This window comes from Pholcus phalangioides, unplaced genomic scaffold (assembly GCF_987345545.1).
Source record: "Pholcus phalangioides strain wild (caught in Gottingen) unplaced genomic scaffold, Ppha-v1.0 ptg000043l_1, whole genome shotgun sequence".
Lineage (NCBI taxonomy): Eukaryota > Metazoa > Arthropoda > Arachnida > Araneae > Pholcidae > Pholcus > Pholcus phalangioides.
In genome coordinates, this window is record NW_028301629.1 from 3,985,609 (window position 1) to 4,008,929 (window position 23,321).

Consider the following 23,321-nt stretch of genomic DNA (forward strand, 5'->3'; position numbering starts at 1 on the left):
GCATGTTGGATCATAGTTTCATGCGGGCTTCCCCATATTTTCAGCCGTGCAACAGACTAGTATACTTGGAAATGGGACTAGTCATTCCATGCTATTTGCTCCTAATTTCCGATAATGTTTTCTAGCCTACACCTCCTAGAAATTCCCCTCATAAGCGCATTATTCTGGTTCAGAAAAACGTTTAGTGCGATGACTCGCTTTCAACAAAGGTATCCTTATGAGTTTTCGGTTCCTGAATTCCACACTGTGAAGTGTGTTTTGCTCGATCTATACATATCCTACTGTCATTCAGCTGAGTGATAGCCTAATTTGAATATCTTACCTCGATAACAACTTATGATCCAGCTGAGCGGTTGTTATGAAATTTTTCTATTCGGAATTTCGTTAATTTCAACCTCTCAATAAGAGTTGAAAAACTAAGGTTGTCTGCTTGAAAAGCAACAGGTAATTTGTCAACCAAGTCCAAAACATCTTTTAAGAGACAAATGCTTGCAACAAAGTTGAACTCAGATGCTGCTTCTAAAAGACTGGAGGATTTGGTGTCAGTCCCCCTTTTTTTGAAAATAAAGGTAGGTAACGAGCATTATACAGGGATCAGAGCCAAGTTACAAATAAGCTTGTATAACCAAGTTGCAGCTTCTACACGGCTAACCTCTGAACCGTGGTATACTACTTTATTTACTTGATGTTTATTGTCTTGCACATATATTTTCAAAAAAAAATTCAACCTAAATTTTTAGGAGTATTTTCACCCCCAAAAAAAATTTTGAGAAGTATTTTCACTCACTAAGAAAATTTCGAGGGGTGAAATACGTATCCGGATTATACGTATTGGCGAACGCTGCTTGGTCCCTGCCAAAGGACGACATGCAAAATCGTGAAGCGTTCCACAGTTTTTCCCGTAGTTCCCAACTGCGAGAATGCGAGCCGATCTCTGCTTTGGAAAGTCTCGCCGCAGAGAGCAACAGACCTACAAACGATACAAATATTCAATCATAACACTACACTCACTTCACTTCCGAAATACAGATGACAGCAAGGGCGTAGCCAGGGGGGGGGGGGACTTGGGGGTCTGGTCCCCCCCCGAAATGTGAGAAAATGACCAAAAAAAGGGAAAAAGATGGCCAAATCTATTGTTCTGTCACTTTGGTCCCCCCCCCCCCGAAATGAAAGTGGTCCCCCCCCCCCCGAACGAAATTTCTGGCTACACCCCTGGATGACAGCACTAAAAAAAATCAGACTTAGCACTAGATACGCACTCAGACTGTTAGGTACAAAATGTGACTTTCTGTTACCCACTAGGTAGTAAATTGCCCATGGCGATAGACCTGAGTTGTGCTTGGTTTGAAAGAAAGAAAGTTACTCATTTGATTCATTTTGATTGGCAAGAAAATTCACTCACGACACGGTGTTCAATGTTAGCGCATGTGCATCCATATCAACTAAAATGTTCGTTAGCCGAATCAATATTCGTTGACAGAGGTAGGAAAATGTCGGAAAAAATCTTCGTTAGCCAAAAAATTCGTAAGTTGAGATATCACTGTATTGATTTTTTAGTAAATTTATAAAGTGAAAAGCACATATCGATTCTCTAGCCCTTAAACTAAAACCTTGGCAGCCTCTCTTCGGGAGTCGTGGTGCAAACTTCTCGTTGAAAAAGCCTCCCCCAAAGCATTTGAGTTCTATAAAACTCAAGAACACAGCATTCAATCGCCTGTAATTTAGAAGATGGAAGGCAGGAAATTTTGAGTCATATATAATGCAGGTCCAAGGTCCTCCCATAGGCTGAAAGTTGCCAGTCATCCCGTATATAAGGGGACTCAAGTTCATACGCAGGAGGGTTTGGGGGGGGGGTGGCGTTGAATTGTATATTCATCAATTACTGGGCTCAAAACCAATTACTCAATCAATTACTCAAACATCAATTACTCCACAAAATATATTGACGAGGCTCAAATAGTCTCATCCCCCCCCCCCCTTACGGTTCCGGCAACTATGTGGTCTATCACTCGTATGCAAACGTTTATATTGGTTGGTTATTGATATGATACTTTGTGACTTATGAATAGTGATGAATTCATTGTGGAAGCCACGTCCCTCCATATTTACGAGGGAGTCGTTATTTGAGGCATCCAACACGCCCCATGAAGAAACTTCCCAACGATGAAGAACTACAAGGCCGAACAAAAGCCTCTCCGCTTACTTACACCGTAGGTAAAGGAATAGATTTTCTAGGTATTCATTGTATGCAATACCTGTGACATTTTGTTACTTGTTTTGTGACTTGTCCTGAAAAGGAAGATTCCACCAGAATGGTTTCTTCCTTTCAGGTTCCCTCTGGCGACTGGAAGTCACGTGAAAAGTGAAAGAGTTTGAATGGAATATATTTCCGGAGGGTTGGCTCATTGAATCGAATGCGAGGTATGAATGGACTGTGATTATAATCTGTGAATGGAATCCTGTGTCACATATGTCAGGCTGTTCGTTTGGTGCCACACCCGTGGACGTATTTCATTCATAAAAGAGTCGGGCCTCGAATCCGTGGAATAGGGGATAGCACCGAAGACTAGGATCGTCTAGGATCGATTCAGTTGCTTAGATTTAGGTAAAAGATTTTTCATCAGGACCAATTGACAGTGTCGTCTTAACGCATGGGCCCGTCCGGGCATGGCCCGGGGACCTCAAGAGAAGAGGGGGCCAAACAAAAACAACGAGATCCAATGGAAATTCTTTAGAAAAACAGGCCCAAATTTTTTTCTCAGGGGGGGGGGAGGGCTCAGAAAAACCATTTGGCCCGGGGGCCCATGATGCTCTTAAGACGGCCCTGCCAATTGAATATTACAGAGATCTTCAAACTTCTTCGAATCGCGAGCACTGTTATGCGCAGCGTTATTAGGAAGAGACCCACGTGGTGGTTCTGAGACCCAATAAAAATAAGACCAACATCATACGACCCCTTAAATCAATGGTTCTCAAACTTCTTTTACTTGCGGCTCCTTTGCCCAATTTATGGTTTGTATACGACTCCCCCAGAATAGTTTAGTAGATATTTCCACTTGTAAAAGAACCTTTTCAAAGCATAAATAGTCACACCATACCATCACCAAACATACTCCCACTCTGTCTCCATGGGAGATATATGCTGGTTACCCCAAGGGGTGTGATTATGTTAGAAGAACCATGCGATGTAAAGGCCAGGAGAGCGTTCTGCTCAGGGTACTATAGCCACATTCATTCATTCATTCAAACCGAGCACAACTCCGGTCTATCGCCATAGGCAATTTACTACCGATTGAGTTGTGCCGGAAGTATGAGTGTGTGTGTCTCCCAAATACCCCGGGCCACGAAAGCGATTGTATACTAAGTGCCACTATAGCCACAGCCGCCGCGTCCGGATCCGCCTTCCTCACTCCTCGCAACGACACCTCCACGTTTATTGTATTTTAAATTCGTTGACTAACAGATGGCGCTGCTGAACGTTCTTTTCCACCGGACAGGAGAGTTTTGGGTTTCGATCCAACCAGCGAAGGATCCACCAGCTCATAAAAAATGGCACAATCCCCCCGTTTCTCAACCTTTTTTTCAGAACAGCGTTTCTCAACCTTTCTGAACGGAAGGACCAGTATATGTTTCGACGGACCTTTAACTTGCAACATGTGTTGCAAGTGTCCCGTATTTTACGGGACATTCCTGCAGTTTATAAATACTGATCTCTCTCACTCACATATTTGTCATAATCAACGTTTTTTCCGTAAACTATTTCAATTACTTTTTCAGCTATTTCAGCAATAATTGGTGATTTTTCCAACTTGTGGCAATTTTTAAAGTATTTTTTTTAGGAAAATGGTCCCCCACACACTGATATTGTTTCTCTTGAGATACATTAAAATTCAAGGCGATTTGCTGCACACACACAGTTTTTCATTTCCCCCACTCTTCTACAAATTTTGGCAATAATCAGCAAATTTGTCGTAAGTTGCATTTTTTGTCTACAATTTACTCCGTATTTAGTATTGCGATTTACAGTATTTTTCTCGATTAGATATGGTTACCCCTAAGTATGAAACTCTAATTTTTATTTGAATCCATAAGAATATATCACTATATCAATAAAAAACATTTTTCCTTCAATTAGAATTAAAATTATCAAGTCTGCCTGCGGACCACCTCGTCGAGGAGCACCTTTGGTCCGCGGACCATAGGCTGAGAAACGCAAGTGAAATAGGGGTGTGGGACGTAAAACAAAAGCTTTCGAAGCCTGACGTGGAACAAAGAAAGCGAAAAAGAAACAGAACTGTTGAAATATGCTGACTAATGTTGAACTGGTCTCTAAGAGAGAGATAGAGTTCAGGGGTTCTCTTAACCAGATGTGTCCGTGCACTCCTTGGTAATCCCTGGAAGATTCTAGGGGGGTCCGTGAGTTTGGATGCGAAAACAATTAACTCATTGTTTTTACACTACTAGGTTCTGTAAAAGGGTCCGTGGAACATGGAAAAGGTTTCGCATTTTCCACACACGGTGCTTAAGCAGGCATTGTTTGTGAAAATTAGGATTTGTCCATAACATGGAACCTAGTCGAAGGGATAACAGCTGAAGGATTTTGTAAAAAGCACAGATCTTCTAATTACACTGAGGCACGGCCGTAACTAGAAACGAAAACTTACTAAATCGCCTGAGGGCAAGTAACCATTCTGGTGCCCCCACCACCGTAATTCTAAACGGAAAAAGAGTAAATCCGGTGTCCTTTGTGTTCCAGCACCGCCCTCTCCTAGTTGTGGCACTGCACTGAGGTGAGGTAGGTCAGCTTTTATCTGAGGTGAACAGACATAAAATGCCAATTCCTATCAAATTTATTCACGTATTTCTCGTCTATGCTGAAACAACTTATCACTGAAAGGGGAGGGGTCATATCCAAATCTGGATTCCTTGAAAAGGCTGTTTAACTTTGGTTTCCCTAACTGATATAACGAAACTTTTGAAAGATTTTTCAATTGTTTCTTCAAGAAAAAAGATGTTCTACTTCTTAATTCATTAGAAAAACTTTCAACTTTTAAGAGATCTCTGTATATATTTATTCCTTTCAATCTGGTGATCACAATAAGATTTTCTATAAGATTCCATATCGACGATACAGATTCAAGACTTAATTTCACGGAAATTAATTTATTTTTATTGCAGTCAATCTTCATTATTGAACAGATGTTCAGAATCTAGATTGACGAGTGCCGATTTTTATTTCATGTTGATAATTTTATCTTTTTGTCGCCATATGTTGCTCGTGTTATTTAACATTGTTTCCGTATACACCCATCCTCCGGCAACGCTTTGAAATCTCTCTCAGAGATGAGTGCAGAAAATATTTAGATCACTTCCCATCTCTGAAGAAATATTGGGAAAATAATTATCTGTGAATTCATGCAAAGATCTACAAAAATTGATTTCGAGAAATATTTTTTTACAGTAAAGTTCGATATAACGAATACGACCGAAAAACGGAAATCTCACTGTTACGAGTAATTGGCAAATAGCTAATATTAAAGAGACGAAAAAGATTCGGTTTTAGCGAGTTAAAAGATTTGTTATTAACGACAACTCCCGAAAAAAAAAGTGCCTAAATTTTCTCTCTCTCCTTAATAATTGAACTAAGATGGATTACTATCAATTATCCAGTGCCGAAACTAGAGGGGGGCGGAGGGGAGGGGCAACCGTGTGTGCCCCGAGTGGCAAAATCAGGGGGCGGCAGTTTTAGGTAGGAACAAAGAACACCATATTACAAAATTATCGAATTTTGAAGTTGTGGGGTCGGCAAAAATCATAATTATGGCCCTGACTTTTCATCACACTTGCTCTTCGTAATTATTATTTATTATTATCATTATTTTGAGGGACTTCTAATAAAGGATGGATACAAAGAAAAATCACACATTCGTCGCCCTTCTTTCTATCTTGACGTTTAAACACTACACACACACATGGGATATACATGTGACGGTTTTATTCGACTTTTATTCGGTCACTGCGACGGTTGCAGTTAAAGGTCCCTAAACACGCTCAGTTATACCTGCACAGTTATGTCTGTACAGGCAAACTGTGCAGGCATAACTGAGTGTGTGTAGGGGCCGTCAGTTGACCTGCACTGTCAAAGCTACATTAAGAGTAACTTAAGAAAACTTTCAAGCGGCTTTGTGCACAGGCGACCTGAAGGGAATGGTTTTTCTATTCGGTATAACTGATTCTGCCCTTCTTTCTTTCCTCTTCTTTATTATTGATAACGAAGTTGACAATGGTAACTGAGTAATTTGTTTTGGGAAGACGGATTGCCTCTTTAAATTAGAAATTTTTCTAATGGCATAATTTTCACGATATTTATTTTTTTACAATTTCATATCGAATAAAGAAATCGAAAGAAAATTTTAGAAATACTTCGACCATTGTTTAGATTCGCAATTTTTTTTTTTTTTCTGAAATCAGTCTATTTTCAATCAATTTTCCCGAAATTATAACACCGAAACACATATAAACTCTATATTCAAATAATGACAATTAATTTTTTATTGATTATTTGCAGAAGGATTTCTTAACCAGGGGCTCCGTGACCTAGGATGTGAAAAACAATCAACTCTAGGGCTGTATAACCAGGATTTTTGTCACCCCTTCAAACTTTAAAGTTCGATAATTTTATAACGGTGTTGTTTGTTCCCACTTAAATGATCGCCGCCCCCTAAATTTTGCCACCCGGGGAAGTTGCCCACCCCCCACCCCAGTTTCAGCCCTGATTAACTCATTGTTTTTGCATAGCCTATGTACTGAATATTATTGGTGGTCTTTTTATATTATTAACGGTATTATACCGTCACCTTTATTTTATTGGCACAAAGGGTCCATGAAACACAAAAGGGTTAAGAACCCCTTATTATTTCATTAATTATAATTCCCGGGCCAAACAAAAAAGACTTAGAACCAGCGAATTAAAATATGAAGCAAAATGTTCTGATAGTAATATGTAATGAAAGCTTTTTAATCATTCTTCTCTGCTGAAACGAAAAACTCTCAGATCAACCGATGAGAAAATTTCATTTATTTTTTCAATACTTGTTGTATATGCTTAACGGATAAGTAAATGAATAAAAGAATCCAGTACCTATTTAACTGGGGAGTTTTAGTATATTATTGGAGCTACTTAGTACTGGGGAGTGTTATTTACAATGTGTGCGAAGAATTCAGATCCACCTAGAAACGGTTCCAGAGACTTCGCCTGCACAGGTATAACTGAGTAATGTGGATGTACCGAACCGTTCAGTTATACCTGCGGAGTTATGCCTGTACAAGCATAACTGAGCGTGTGTGGGGCTCTGAAAAAAGCGTGTTAGGGCTCTCTGTTTCCGGCCTGCTGAAAAAATCGTACTAAAACACTTTCCGTTTAGCGTGGGAAAATGTTAACGAGCCCATTCAGTCATGGGATTGAACAGTAATAAAATAGTTGAGAATTTTAATTGCTTTGGATCGGCTGAATCGATTTGAGAATACGGAATTCTAAAAGAAAAGTCTTAGATAATTGCTGTGAGATTAAAAACCAATTCCACGACTGGAGTCCTGTTAATTCGCTCAGATTAGAGCGAAATGATCTAAAAGACAATTGTAATGGAGATATAGCAGAAATTTCCTACAAAATCACTTCATTAGAAAAGCTCAGTTCTTTTCATGTAGGAGTTTCCCATTGTTAAAAATATTCAAAAATACTTGTAGTAAAGGACATTTCGCTCTCAAGTACCCGACAATGTAAAATTATTCTGTACACTGAAAATGAAAACAAATGTCGCATTCATCTTGATTATAGTACCTTGCAAGCCTTTTTGACACTGGCGTCTGCGAGGCTGATGCCTGATCTGTAACATCTTACAAGCCAGCAGTTGTTTCAGTAGCATCGGCACCGGGGGTGTTATGGGTTCTTGGGCACCCATGGTAATTTGTGGGATGGGTTCCAGCACATCCAGAATTGATTCAGAAATCAAAAGTTTCCTATATACTGTAAAACTAAAGACGAGCACCCCACCCGCAGGTTCAAAACGCTTGTGACGCCACTCAATAGTTTCCAGGTGCTCATTGACCTTTGTACTACAGGTGGAATCGGTAACAGTGGTAAATGCAGTGAAATTTAATTCGAACTTTCTTTGTCGAGACGATTGATGATTAACTACCGATTTGTGTGCGAAACTTCTTTTACGATAAGACACAAATGTACATTTTAATTTCTGTAACATCAAAATGTATAGGAACGAATTGCGACGGAAGCCAGACGCGGGTTCCACTGTTTATCGTATCTTCCCATAGCAGACAGTCTCCGTTAGCAGACAAAATTTTTGGTCCCGTGGGTATCCGTGATCGAGAACTTCTACTGCATGTATTTACTTCCTTTTTGGACTTCGTAATTTTCTGTAACTTTTACTTGTTGCTCATAAAAAAAATCAAACTCTTAGTTCTTCAATTAAACTGTGTGAGGAGAATCCATAGTTACTCAGAACGGAGTGATTTAAAATGAATTCAATAATACAACTCGATAGGCAGAACAGACCGATCACGACCAGGCTCTGCTGCTTACGCGATTTTAGCTCATCGCCAGTGGGAGTGGTCGTGCCTGAGAAAATTCTAAAAAACAAGGACCCCCTTTTGTAGGGTACTATATACATTCGTTAATTATCATGACAATATACATACAATCAAATTGATAGGCAGGTAGGTTGGACCAAAGTGGTTCGTTTTCAAATCTTGTGAAAAATAGTTGATGGCCCGTGAGAGGTCACCACCTCCGACTAGCGGATTGAAAAAGCTGTGCTCCCTTGTTCTTTTCCATGAAAGTACAGGTATAAATACGTGTAGTAAAACTGTTAAGTTTCTTCACAAGCCATTCCTATATATTCGCATCCAAAGTCACATGTACGTAGAATGAATGAAAGAAAGTTTGGTATTCATTCACACAAAAAAAAAATGAAAAACCCCCATTCCATCGCCATGTTTTCATTTGCGAATATGACACCGGTTTTTTTCGGACAAAGGTACCAGAAAAATCAGCTTGTTGAGGCTGGTTCGGCTGCACCCATTGGATCGGCACTTTATCCTTTCACTGAATACGACTTCCGACAAGAGAAGGAAAAGTTGTGTATTTCATACCACAGACTATTCCGAGTATCCATGTTGGGAGAGTCATTGTCGATTGTGAAGTGACAATAGAAAAACTGACGCGAGCGACAAGGTGTGACCACAGCATGATGTCCGATGACTAGGAGGAGAAAAAAAAACACGTCTATTCAACAACCGACAGGACAGGAACTTCGTAGAACACAGTGGTCCTCTCAACAAGGGGTCCCAGAAAAGACATGACACGCACGACAGAATTCTCATGTGGTTTCCTACTTCCATTTCTCGCACGAGTGTCACACTATATCAGTGTTTCCTCAATCGCCATGCCCTGCCATCAATCAACCCGGGCCGTGTGAGTAGTCTAGAAGTTCATTTTAACCCATTTATTAGTCGAGTGTATGACAGGGCCTTCCACAAACAAAAAAGGAATCAACCGGACCAGGGCCGTAACAAGGGGGGGGGCAACTGCCCCAGGCAGAAAAATTTTATGGGCGCAATTTTAGGTGGGAACAAAGAACATCGTCATAAAATTATCGTATTTTAAAATTGTGGGGGCGGCAAAAATCCTAATTATGGCCCTGAACTGGCTCGCGGACTTCCAAAGGTGTTGAGAACCACTGCACTATACTGAGACTCTAGAATCATTTTAGGGGCATTAATTTTGTGGCTCTGTAATTGATTATGAAGAACTGAGAACGCCAAAGAAAGATAATGAGGCTCCATCGGAATCAAACAAATATCATTCAGACCTGATTTCTGCTTGCTCAAATGGGGCATTTACCAGTGTCGTCGTAACTACACGCGGACCACCTGTAGTCGGGGTCGTCTTAAGAGCATCATGGGCCCCCGGGCCAAGTGGTTTTTCTGGGGCCCTACCTGGAAAATTCTAGCAAATTTCAACCGGATCTCATTTTTGTGATGCCCCCCTTCTCTTGAGGTCCCCGGGCCGTGCTCGGGTGGGCAAATGCGTTAAGACGGCACTGCCTGTAGTGAAAGTCAATGCTCAGCGGACCCCCCCCCCCCCCGTAGTGTCAAAAGGTCAATTTAGACACCACCCTCCCATGAAATGCAAAATTTATTTTCTTTTTTTATAATTTTCACGCATTAAAAATTGAAAAATTACAATTTCATAGCACGGTAATGAATGGAAGATCTTGCGGACCCATTACAGAGTACTCACGCGGATCTCCTGGAGTCCACGGCTCACAAGTTGGGAAACACTGCTTTGAAGGATGGTTACATTCAGGGTCGTATGCACAATCGACCTTTGGAGGGGTCACAACAAATTCCTTCCAGCCATTGTTTAGTTACTGTCCTTCAAAATCATTTTAAAGTGACAGAAATTGATTAAGATAGCACATAAAGATATTTTAATTATTTTACAAAGATATTTGAAAACATTTTCAATTTTTGGTAGTCTTGGGGAGGGGGGAGTACCCGAACCCTTCCTTGTGTCCCCTCTCCCAGTTGCATGTTAGACAAAAGATTGTGTAGAAATGTTTGATTACGGTACATGCCACAGCCCGAGGAAAGAGGCGTTTTCGTCCAGATATCATCAGGACGTATGATGTACGCAGGGCCGCAACTAGATGCTTGGTCACCCGGGGCAAGCGCACATTTTGACGCCCTCTTGTAATGTTGAAGGAGACGTTTGAGAATGAAATTTGCGCCCCTAGTTGCGGCCCTGGATGTACGCCAAAGGTCTTTAACCCTTTTCCAGTCACGAGTACCCATCATCAAAAGAACAGCACCCTTACGGCAAGTTTTACATACGAATTCATGAAATGATGATTTCAATCCTTGAATGCAATGCCTCCAAGGTGTTTAATTGAACGTTGATCAAGTGCTCGCGAGCACGAAATCGGAACGAGCGCTCTAGGTACTTCAGGGAGCACCATGGTGCTAGCAAGCAACGGGTTGAAGATGCCTGATCTACGGCCTCGTCACTGATACATAATAACGACTCAGCTTGCAAAGTAGATCCTTTCATATTATGTCGCGGGATACGTATATATCAGCGATGTTCGTACTGTAATTTATGCATATAACCCCCCCCCCCCTCCCGATTTTTAATTGATTCAGACATTCTACTTCTCGATTTACACCGATTACCTAACAATTAATCATAAGTGATTCCAGATCTTATATACGGTGTGATCACGTATATAAGGTCACTCATATGGACGATTCTAGGCTCAATATCACTTTAGACAATTACTTGTATATACTTATCGCTTAAGTCGCCACGAGCGCAGCAATTTGGACTGGGTGAGCTACGGTGCTCGGAGGATGACCCCGTACAGTGCTACGGTGCTCGGAGGATAACCTCGAACAAAGCTACGGCACTCGATGCAGCGTGACCACGGTTCTTTCAGCTTTTCACACGAGGACTTTCATCATGGTGGTTGACTAATCAACGTTCGTGGACGCTTCGAAACATCAGCGGCATCCGCGACTCAAGGCTGAAGATTCAAGATTACGCGCATGGGCATAGACGCTCATCGACTAGTGCAAAATTCAAGGTTTTACATTTATTTTTATGTATTTTAGCAAATTTAAATTATGATATCATGATGTATACATTAACATTGTATATTACGATCAGCCCGATCGGTGGCGAGTGTTGATTATGTGAAAAAAATTAATATTTTTCGGACACATCCATCCACGCTTTATCTCACTGAGATGTGAAGTGGGCTGTATCAACACCACCTATAGAATAAGGCCTCCGCACGAAACACACGATATCTTTACCCCCTTTTTTTGCAGTATATCCAATGGCAATAGGAGAAATGACCTTCTTCATTGACGTCACAAGCTTCGTGCAGAGGCCTTGTTCTTTGTTCTATAGGTAGTGTTGGCTGTGTCCGGTCTTCAAAGATCAAAGCATCCAAGAATCACTATATTTATTGCACTGAAGTAGGTGCTGAAAAATTATTGGACTGGTACTTACCTACGCAGCCTTTTGCCAGGTGGTACCTGATCAACTTGGAATCCCTTAGAAGTGACGTAGTCCAAAACGGTATTGTTCCCCAAAAAATGCCCTATGGGAACAAGATGTGAAATTAAGATTTACCATCGGATTATTCAAAACATTATATCTATGAAGGCATATACCACAGCCAATGTCCGAAATCCGGCAAGTTCATGTATCGCCTTGACTTCGGATGTTGGCCGTGCAGGGCAGATTCAAAAGCATCATGGATCCTCAGGGTCAGTGATGTTCAGGGTGGGGCTAACAAGTTACAATTACTAACCTGCCAGTAGTGTACCTGCTCTAACAAAATCATACTATCAGCAGGTCATCTGAAAGTGTGCCCTGAGCCACTTGAGTCTTCTGGAAATGTGTCGTGAGTCACCCAGGTGATCTGCAAGTGTGCCACGGGCTACTTGAGTTTTATGAAAATTTACCACGAGACACTCAGGTGATCTGGAAATGTGCGGCGGGCCACCTGAGCCATCTGGAAATGTGCCACGGTCATTGCTCAGGTGATTTGAAAGTGTGCTGTGGAACAATTGAGTCACCTGAAAATTCACCGCGAGACACTCGGACGGCCTAGAAATGTTCCGCGAGCCACTTGAGCCATCTGAAAATATGCCACGGTCATTTCACGTGGCGTTTTGGGGTTCGCTTGTTTCAAAATTACTGAAACAAGCGACGAATTAAGCGCATGTATAACAGGTCGTAAATTGATTCGTACGGCTCATTCAAGAAGCCTCTGTGAGAATAAAGTTCGGGGCGTGACCCATAGCTAAGGAATCCCTGGTCGTAAGTAGATTTGTACGACCCATCTCGGAAGCCATTGTGAATCAAAATTGGGTCATGAACCAACCCATCTCAGAGCAGGGCCGTCTTAAGAGTATCATGGGCCCCCGGGCTAATTGATTTTTCTAAGGCCCTACCAAACAAATTCTCGAAAATTTCATCCAGATCTCATTTTTGTGAGGCCCTTCTTCACTTGAGGCCCCCCGGGTCGTGCCCGGGTGGACCCCCATGCCTTAAGACGGCACTGTCTCAGAGGTCCGTGCGAATCAAGTTTGGGTCGTGATTCATTGCTCAAGAATCCCATACAGTAAGCGGATTTGTACGACCCATTTTGGAATACCCTGCGAATCAAGTTTTGGTTGAGACCCATAGCTCAAGACCCCCCTGGCTGTAAGTGATTTGAACAATCCATCTCGGAAGCCCCTACTAACCAAGTTTGGTTCAGGAGCCATGGGTTAAGAACCCCTGATATAAAGGGCCAATGTCGAAAACAATTTTGACAAACAAAAGAAACGCGGGTTTTATACATTTCTTTGAGGATAGAGGAGGAGCAGAGCAGACATCAGACGTATTAATGGGTTGAATGATCTTTGTAGGTCGTTATATTGGATGGAAAAATAACATGGGATGAAGAGGAAGAATGTTTGGGCCTATCGTTATAACGGAACGGTCGCAATAACGGATAGTCGTTATAACGAGCGTAGCGTTGAATGTAAAATATATTTACTAGGAAAACCAATATTAGGGTGATAAACGACTAAAAGTCACGCTGAAGAATGTGGAGGGGGGGGGGGCGCATGACGGTAGAAGATGATCATCAGGGGCCATGAATCGTCGTAGAAATCGACTACGACACTAATAAAACAAAAAGTGCTGATATCACACCCGACACGGACATTTGACAAATGGACAGTTGGGAAATCTGTTCGGATCATTCTCGACAGACATCCATCCCCCCTAAATTACGCATGCGTGTCACGGCCTTAAACACTATGCTCTATCTCATTACGCATGCGCATTATTAAACTCCAAAATGACAAAATTATGCTAATCGCTCATCAACGCGTCATTATCTTCAGCAAACAGAGCGAGAGATAATAATTGTGTGTTTTGGTAAGTACCAAACACATCTCGAAACACCGACCTAGAAATTGGCGAATGAATCTGTGGGGCGTGGGCCAGTTTAGCGTCTCATCAGGTGTCATTACTGTTTCACCCTCCATCAAATCATAAATTATAATACCAGACGAGGATAGAAGAAGAAGAACGCCATTGACGCCATTAATGATGGCCCGATAATGTCCCGATTCACATTATCGGGACGATGAAGGAAATCCGTTGGGCGCGTACTCCAAATGGTACAAAGCGTCAATGTGGCAACATAACAACTCAAGTGGTAATAAAAAGCATAAACAACAGTCAATGATAATTGAGTAGCGATTCCCATCATTCCATTTAGCCGATGACGTCACATCAACATCGATGATGAAATACGCAATACTTAAATTGCCCCGCTCGAGAGAAACATCAAGGATTTTTCTTTTGTGTCTGAGCATTTACAACCATCTTGTCGGCCCAATATGGTCATCCTAACCACAATTTCCATCTTAAGTAACAAAAAATGAATGTGGTGTATGTGGTGTCACTATATCCGGATGTTTCATCAAAAAAGGCAGGGGTATACAACCTTCGGCCCGCCAATAAGTTTCATCCGGCCTGCAAAAGGTGAAAAAACTACCAATACACGAAACACGATAAAAGCCTAGAATAACCATATTTCTTTCATAAAAATACGGAATCCATACAAGACATTGAAAAAATATTGTCAAATGCAAGTAAAGTTACCAATTATAGCCAAAAACATTGTCAAAAACCAGTTAAATTGCTAATTACAGCTAAAAAAATAGTCTAGGGCAAGTAAGGTTACCAAATTACGACCCCAAAAAAAATTGTCTAAAGCACGTGAAGTTGCCAATTACAGCCAAAAAAATTGTCTAAAGCTAGTAAATTTGCTAGTTACAGTAAAAAGAATGTCAAAGCCAAGATAAAGTTGCTAATCACAGCCAAAAATATTGCCAAAGGCATTTAATTTATAAATCACGAAGAAAATATAATCTCAATTCTTGATTTAAAAAATCCAACTAAGACTTGTTGAAAAAATAGGGGAAAAACGATACATGTTTTTATATGAAAAAGTTAGGATGACCACACAAATTTCAAGAAATGTCCCGTAAATCATAGGTCATATGGTCACCTATTCAAACAATTTTTTTGAACGCGAGCGGCCGAATTAACGCATATCTGGCCCGTGGACTGAAAAGGTCTTGCATCCTTCATCAAGTGCAAAATAAGGGGTATTAGGACTGCCCCGCTTCGCTGTACTTTTGGATAAAACGAATATGGGATTCAGGTTAGAATTTGGTACAAAATTAAGAAAATAAATGTTATTTCATGAATATTTTATAAAAAAAAAAAAATATTGTCAATTTTTTTATGTATAAAATTAGCATATTTTCAGTAGCTCTGCTATACATTGCACACTAAAAACTGTTCCTTGTACCAACATGCTCTTCACACAGATGATTGCTATGACATTGTTCTGTGCAATGAACTAAAAGTTTTACAATAAATACTATGAAAGCTTTTTGTGATATGATTGTTTACGTGAAAAATACACATTTTTCGTTAAAAAATACTTGATGTTCTGAATTCAAAATCATGTAAATCTAAAAGTTTCAAACATATCGCTTATTTTTCAGTTCGTTGCGCAATCAGAGCTGTTTAAAATGCATCAAAAACGTTTCATAGAGATATTTTGAAAAATGTTTGTGAGGAATTAAGTTTTTCGCGAAGTAAGAAAGCAAGAAAAAAAAGAAGCACAAATCTTCAGAAAACGAATTCAAAGATTTCATTTTAAGACAAAGAGCATGAAATTCGTTTTACTTAATTGGCAATAACTTTGCTTCTAGTCATTGTAGACATGAAAATGAAACAGTTTTGAATTTTAGAATAATTGCACTTTTGCAAACGAACCAACACATAAAAACAATTTCAATTTTTTTTTTGAGGAATTCGTCATTTGGAATCAGTCAGTCGTCTTAATTAAGTTTTCTTACGATTTTTCATCAAGTGCAAAATAGGAAGGAGGGGGGGGGGTATGAGGAAAAGGTGTTCCATTGAGAAATCAACTTAAAAATATATCTGGGCTTGTCATTGTGCTAAAATAAGAGACTTTCAACGAGGCGAGATATCGCATCAATGTCGGCGAGAGGGTTGCTTAAAAGTAAGTTAACCTGTTCCGACTAACGTTGCGTTTGCACAACGCTCCATTTAAAAATTTTTATCAAGTAATTTTCATGCAAATTTTTCTATGGAATGAATATTTTTTACAATTAAAAAGTTATTTTAGAGGAATTAATGTTTCACAGTATTTTTTAGATTTTGTTCATAAAGAAACTTGATTTTTTAATGAATTTTATGAAAACCCCCTTGAGCCAAGATTGTAGTGTTATTTTGCAGGAAAAAACGTAAACCCCCTTAGAAAGAAAAAAAAATCTGAAACCCCCCTCGAGAAAAGTCCTTACCCCGCAAAATTTTTCAAAGCGTTGAGAATATTCAATAGATATCTCTTGAAATATTTAATTTCTTCACAATAATATTTCACTTCCGGACATTTCATGTTGATACTATCAAGCCAGAACGGTATTTCCCAAGCAGCACTATAACGATTTCCTTTTGGTCAAAAATTAGGACCTCTCCACGGTGGTACGTCAGAGCTACTCGAAATATTTCCACTCTTATGACCTGCTTTGCTGTGAAACACATCCCGCTAATTTTTAGTAACCTCTAATAATATACCTTTCTCTGGAATAATTGATATCTCTCGAAATCCCCTGCACCTTACTACATTTCATAGCGAGTTTTCTGATGTTATAGGCCTACTGCTAAACTCGCATTGGTGAAATCGTGTAAAATCGACCACAGTTACCACATGGCATTCAAGTGCTAACAACCGGGCATAAAAATAAAATTTAGATATGCTATATGATTGTCTAGGTGTAGTCCGATTCTTAGGTATGCTAGCTTCTGCGAGGACATTTTTTATACTCGGCTCTTATTCGTGCTTCGATAATAAAAATTACAGCCTGACAATAATCCGTCACTGGAATCAAATTATGGCCCTTTGGTATACGAAACCATCAAGGTCATCTCATCATGAACCTTAAACTGGTTTAAGGTTCTGGAAAAGTTGGTCGGGGAAATTTTTGTCGCACCTCTTAAGGGTACCCATATCTAACTCCCACACTTACTCCGGAAAAACCATATACGTACGTATGGTATGTTTGTATACAATACGTACATATCATACGTATGCAATACGCACGTATAATTAGTACGTAGCACCATATTTTTAACCTAACGAGGGGATAGATTGTCACAGCAGTATGTTGCATTCATTAGTGCTGAAGAGTTTCGACATTTCGACCGCTACAGAAAATAATATAAACAATTATTAGGTGTTATTCAAAAATGATGAAATAAAAATTACGAAAACCGATTCGATAAACTAAAGCGCCATTTATTGACATATAAAAATACACAATTTTTAATTCTGAATTATTGTGACGTATAATATATATATAAAATAGCATGATATTATCTTTAAAAATTAACAAAAAAAAGTTTAATGTCTGCTTTTTGCTGTATACGTAACCGTTAATAAGTTTTGAAATATATGCTATTAAAATTTTCAAGTTTTGTAATACAAACGTGCTCCCGTTTTTTTATAATTTCATATTTTTGAATTTTAGTGAGAAATAAACTTTCAATATTTTTAAATACCAACTGGAATGTACCGTTGAGTCATAAAGCAGCACATCTTCCATTACGCAAGCAATGGATCGCGTTCCTAATGTCAGGGGGAAGGACTCATGAATGTCCTGAAGCTCAGTAAAAGAAAGAATCCATTTATTTATTTATTGCAAATGATTCACCATTCATCTCGAAACTATTATTAGAAGAACGAGGGAAAAAAAACAACATCCGCCCTTTCATTCGTGGTATGTGGTTATACGCCCAAGCCTCCAGCCCGGAATCCCGATGATGATGCCATGAACCCGTAGCCAATCATGTTTATCAAAATACATATGAAGTATCGAATGCTAACAGGGTATATATAAACCATGAATTTTTTTTTCATTTAAAGAACGTTATTCCGTGTCTTCTGGCGATTGCATTGATAGAACGATACAATGGTTGGGTTTCCAAAATGACGGAAATGCCACTGTCCGGACGTCACACCGTAAGGACGAAGAAAGTGGGGGCACTGGGACAAAGTTTTCATAAGGAAAATGGAGAACAGAAATTTTGGGAAATAAAGCGAGGAAAGGGGGAGAGCAGAATTTCAAGTCGAAAGAAGGCAGAAATTAAAATAGAAAATAGAGGCAGAAATTCATAACGAAATTGGTAATGGACGCTGAAATTTTAAAAAGAGCACAGAATATAAATTCAAAAAAGGAGGGGGCAGGAATTTGGGAAAAAATGATAGGAAAGGGAGGACTGATATATTTAGGAAAACATTGAGGAAACGGGACAGAAATTCGAGAAAATGTAATGAAGAGAGCAGCTTTTTCAAAGAGGAGGGGACAAGGAAGCTAGAAATTACAAAAATATGAGGAAAAGAGCAGAAATGAAGAAAAACTTAAAGAGAAGGGCAGAATTTTAGAAGAAAATTTGAAGGGAAAGGCAGAAAACGGCAAAAGTAAGTAAAAGACATTAATTCGTGAGAGGGCAAAGAAAGCAGGGAATTCAGAAAAATGTAAGGAAGAGGACAAATATACAAAAAGGGGGGGGGGCAAGAAATTGGAAATTAAGAAAAGGGAAAGAAGTATTCAAATAAAGGGGCAGGGTAGGAAATAAAAATTTGGAAAATGGCCTAAACAAAACAGGACAAGAAAATTTAGGAAGGAGCAAAAAAAAAAAGATATTTAAAATAAGGGCAAGGAAGGCAGAAACTCAGAAAAAGACAAGAACGGAGGAAATGCAATTAAAGGGCAGAAATTCTGAAAAGAGCAATTAAGGGGAAAAGACATATGTACAGAAAATTATATTTATTGGAATGACTTTTTTGGACACATTGTCTGGCAAGAAAAATCACGGCACTCTTGCCGTCATCCCGGTATAAAAAATATTGTATAAAGAGCAGTTTCTTGCCGTCCGGCGCAAACATGATTCAGCCTCCCCCGGGAGGCAAACATTATTTTGCCGCCCCCCCCATAACTTTTCGATAATTTTGTAATGGTGTTCTTTGTTTCCACCTAAAACTGCCGCCCACTAAATTTTGCTGCCATGGGCCGTTGCCCCCTCTAGTTACGGCCCTGTAAAGAGGCTCGGATTTTTCAGGTGACCAAATCAAACACAAATGCATCAAACCCATTCCCCTTTTAAAATGACATCGAATGTGGTTCTGGTTCAAGCAAACGACACTTTTTTTAGGGTAATTTATTAGAAGACCACCCAGTCCCGAAATAACACGATTATTATTATTTTTTTTAAGAGCCATTATGTAACAAACATCACTCGCTGATGATATATTATCTTTAATTACAACATGTCGGAACAGATAAGAGAACATTTCTGAAACGGAAGCGTGAAAATCGAGCTCATCTTATGCCTCCGAGAGACAACAACATCCACCGCCACCACGAGATGTCACTCGGTTTTAGCTTCGGACATGAATCTCTTTTACATCCTCGTCATCCTTAATTTACTTGATGCCAACATTCGTTTTTTTTTCTCTTTTTTTTAGGTTGGCTTTCAGTTTATTAGGCACGAAACATGTTTCTTTTTTTTTTTCTTTCTGACGTTTGAGTTATGTTTGCACATGGCGTCTATCTGCTCAACATACGTCTCCGCCATTTTTCTTTTCCTATTCTTTCTTCCTTAAGGCTGGTGCCATGAACATGCCGAGGCGTGACTTCATTTTGCTATTATTAATATTATAGACGCAATTAATATTCTTGTTGGTATCTTGATTCAATTAGTGTTAAAGATATAGGAAACAGTTCAATCATTTTTATTTTCTGGAGAGGTTTATATTTTACGTGATAGATGATGATGATCAGTGTGCAGTCCAACCACTGAATGGCTCTCATCTGATTGATCACGAGAGATATTCGTGGATAGGAATGGTTATTTCTTTCGAGAGGGATACTGAACAGCTTTCAATCCAGAAACTATCACAAATATGATGCGATGACTGCATAAACCAGAGGTTTTCGAACTTTTGCTGTAGCTCTGCTTTTCCATGAGCTACTTAAATCTGCAAGCCACCACATTGTTGACCAGGTTTCGAACTTTTTTGCAGCTTTTACGAGCTCCCAAAATCTGCAAGCTCCAAGCACTCAAAAATCTGTACGCCCTTCTCGGAAGCTTTCAAAATCTACTCCACTTTCAAAAACCTTCTCGCCTCTTCTGAATTCTCAAGCTTTAAAAATCTAGATGTAAATCCTCTGACTCTGAGCTGCAAAAATCTGGATGCTCTTCCTCTGAGCCCCTAAAATCTGAACGCGCATCTTCTGATCTCAAAAAATCTGCATTCGCACACTCTCATCGTATAAAATATCATTCGCACCCCCTTATCTTATAAAATCTGCATTATTTTCCCTTGAGCTTCAAAATATGCACACTCTTTTCCCGAGTTTTCAAAATCTGTACGCGCATCTTTCTCTTTCAGCTTCTGAAGAAACTGCATTCGCCTTCTCCTGAACTTCCTAAACCTGCATTTTCTGGAACCTCAACTTTTCTAAGCTCCCAAAATTTGCGTAAAATTTTCTGAGCTCCGAAAGTCTGCATGGAATTTCTCCAACCTTATGAAGTCTGCACAGATTCTTCTGAGTTTCTACAAAACTCCTCCAGAATAAAAACCTGGGGCCCTACCATCAACCCCATGCTTATAAAAGGATATCCGAGAGAATTTGACGTCTAGCGCTCGGGATTACTATAGGTATCTATTCTGAGAGCGCATGCGCATTAGAGACAGATAGATGTTCGAAAATTGATATGTTTAATCACGGCAGGCTAGCAGCCACTGTTGAGCCGTGGGTACGGTGACAGCACCAATTGAAGGTAAAGGAAAGGTTCATAGTTCGAAGCCCACTCAAAAAATTTTTTTTTTCTCCCCCTTGCTTTATTTCTTCGGTTGATTCTTTGCGTTTTCCTCCGAATACACGGAAGGAAAACGATGTTCGTTCAAGAAGTGGGGGGAACCGCTGACTGAGAATCGGATTATAGTATTTTACACTCGCGATAGCGTTGCGTTTGTGAAAAATTCATGTTTTTATTTCTTTATGAGAAAAATAATTACAACACAATCTCTCACAAAACCTCAAACGCTCACATTTTGCAATGCAAAATGTAATAAAACGTGTGTGGGGCGCAGCAAGCGCATCGTGACCCCCACACACCGCCGGGAATGTCGGGACGTTTACTAACAGCTTTGAGTGCAATGAAAATGCAATGAAAAATAAAAAAAATAATCATTCAAAAAACTGAGGATTTAAGTAATATGTTCCACTCGTAAGCGTTACGAGTGGGATTCGAACCATGAACCTTTCGGTTGCTCTCTACTCTACGTTTTCGAACCAACTGCTCAACAATGGCTGCTAGCCGACCGTAATTAAATATATCAGTTCTCGAGCATCTATTTGCCTCTAATGCGCCTGCTCTCTCAGAATGGACACCTATAGTAATCGCTAGAGAGCTGGACACACACACGTCAGTTTCTCTCGGATATCCTTTTATAAGCATGGGAGGGTGGTAGGGCACCTGGCTTCTATTGGGTCTCCGAAAGACTTTCCTTCTCTAACTTAGGGCTCATTCAAGTATTACGCAAGCAGATTTTCAGCCATTTTTGCCCCCCCCCCCCCGTCAGTAAAATTTCGTCATCATCAACAGCTTAGAATATTTCATATCTTCAAAAAGGGGTGGTTGATGACGTAAGCAACCTTCAAATCCCCCCTCTCCTTGTCATCAAAAGTCAGCAACCCCTCGATGCTGACGCAATACTTGAATGACCCCTTACTGACTGAAAAACCGGGTGAAATGATTCTAATATTGTACTGTCACGGCACTCTAGGACGCTATAACATTTTCCGGAGATAGATTCAAATGGTAATTAAGAAGTAATTAATTTCCAATTGACGCATCACAGAATTTCATGTGGTGACGCTACAGTAACTTGAGATTAGTGACGCAGAATATTTGTTATCCTATTGAGTGTCACGAACCACTTCATTTTCCATTGCCAATGGAAATCCCGTGTGGTATTTCATAGTCACTTCACATCATACATGTTCATCCATGGCCCACGAAAATAATCAAACTACCCAGGTGGCCTACGAATCATTATCACAACAATTAAGTTGCCAACGGCATATTTCCACTCTAGATTACTCACACTACATTTCCAGATCATTTAAATTTCCAACGGCACATTTCTAGATCACTTCAGTGACTCGCGACATACTTCCATTTCACTTAAGTAGCTCGGTTCATTTGAAGATTACTTGAGTTGCGCGCGGCACACGCTTCCAGATCACTCAAGCAGTCCGCGACACATTTACAGCTCACTTTAGTGACTCGTCGCATTTTTATAGATCACTTAAGCGGCCCTGGCACATTTCAAGGTAATTTAAATAGCCCGAAGAGCGTTTCTGTATCACTTGCATTACCCGCGGCAAATTTCCAGATTACTTAAATTGCCTTCGATACATTTCAAGATCACTTAAATTGCCTTCGATACATTTCAAGATCACTTAAATTGCCTTCGATACATTTCAAGATCACTTAAATTGCCTTCGATACATTTCAAGATCACTTAAATTGCCTTCGATACATTTCAAGATCACTTAAATTGTCGACAGCACATTTCTGCACCACTTGAATTTCCCGCGGTACATTTCCGCACCACTTAAATTGCCCACGGCGCACTTTCAGATCACCTGAGTGTCTCGAGGCACATTCCCAGATAACTCAAGTTGCCCGCGACACGTTTTTAAAACTCATGAAATGGCCTGCACTATCTTAAATGTTGAGCGCCCCTGCCTTACATAAGCCGATAACATATGGGGAATCTCTGTTCTAGACTGTTCCCAGTCTAGGGCTTTATTATGTTTAGGCCTTAGGATGTTTCTGAGCTAATTTCACCCTATTACAAGAAAAAAAATGTTTTTGGTATTTTTGACACGCACAGAAACAACGAACAAGAATTTTATAGTGAAGCGATCAAAGAGAACAATAATATAATGACCATTGGCTATTTGGAAATCAATTCACTTCTCCGTCATTAAAAGAATCCAACTGACCTAATATATTGATGAGAGAATCTACTGAGAGCTGACCCGTTTAAATATCCCAC

The 23,321-nt window shown here is 39.9% G+C and overlaps 1 protein-coding gene across 1 annotated transcript in view; it reads right to left on the reverse strand.

Moving 5' to 3' along the window:
- The window catches only part of LOC149063810 (metalloprotease TIKI1-like), a 70,371-nt gene that overhangs the window by 15,721 nt on the left and 31,329 nt on the right, over positions 1–23,321 (reverse strand). The window contains exon 6 of the mRNA XM_089255657.1: positions 12,092–12,182. Coding sequence (XP_089111783.1) covers positions 12,092–12,182 — 91 coding nt within the window. The remainder of the gene's footprint in view (positions 1–12,091; positions 12,183–23,321) is intronic.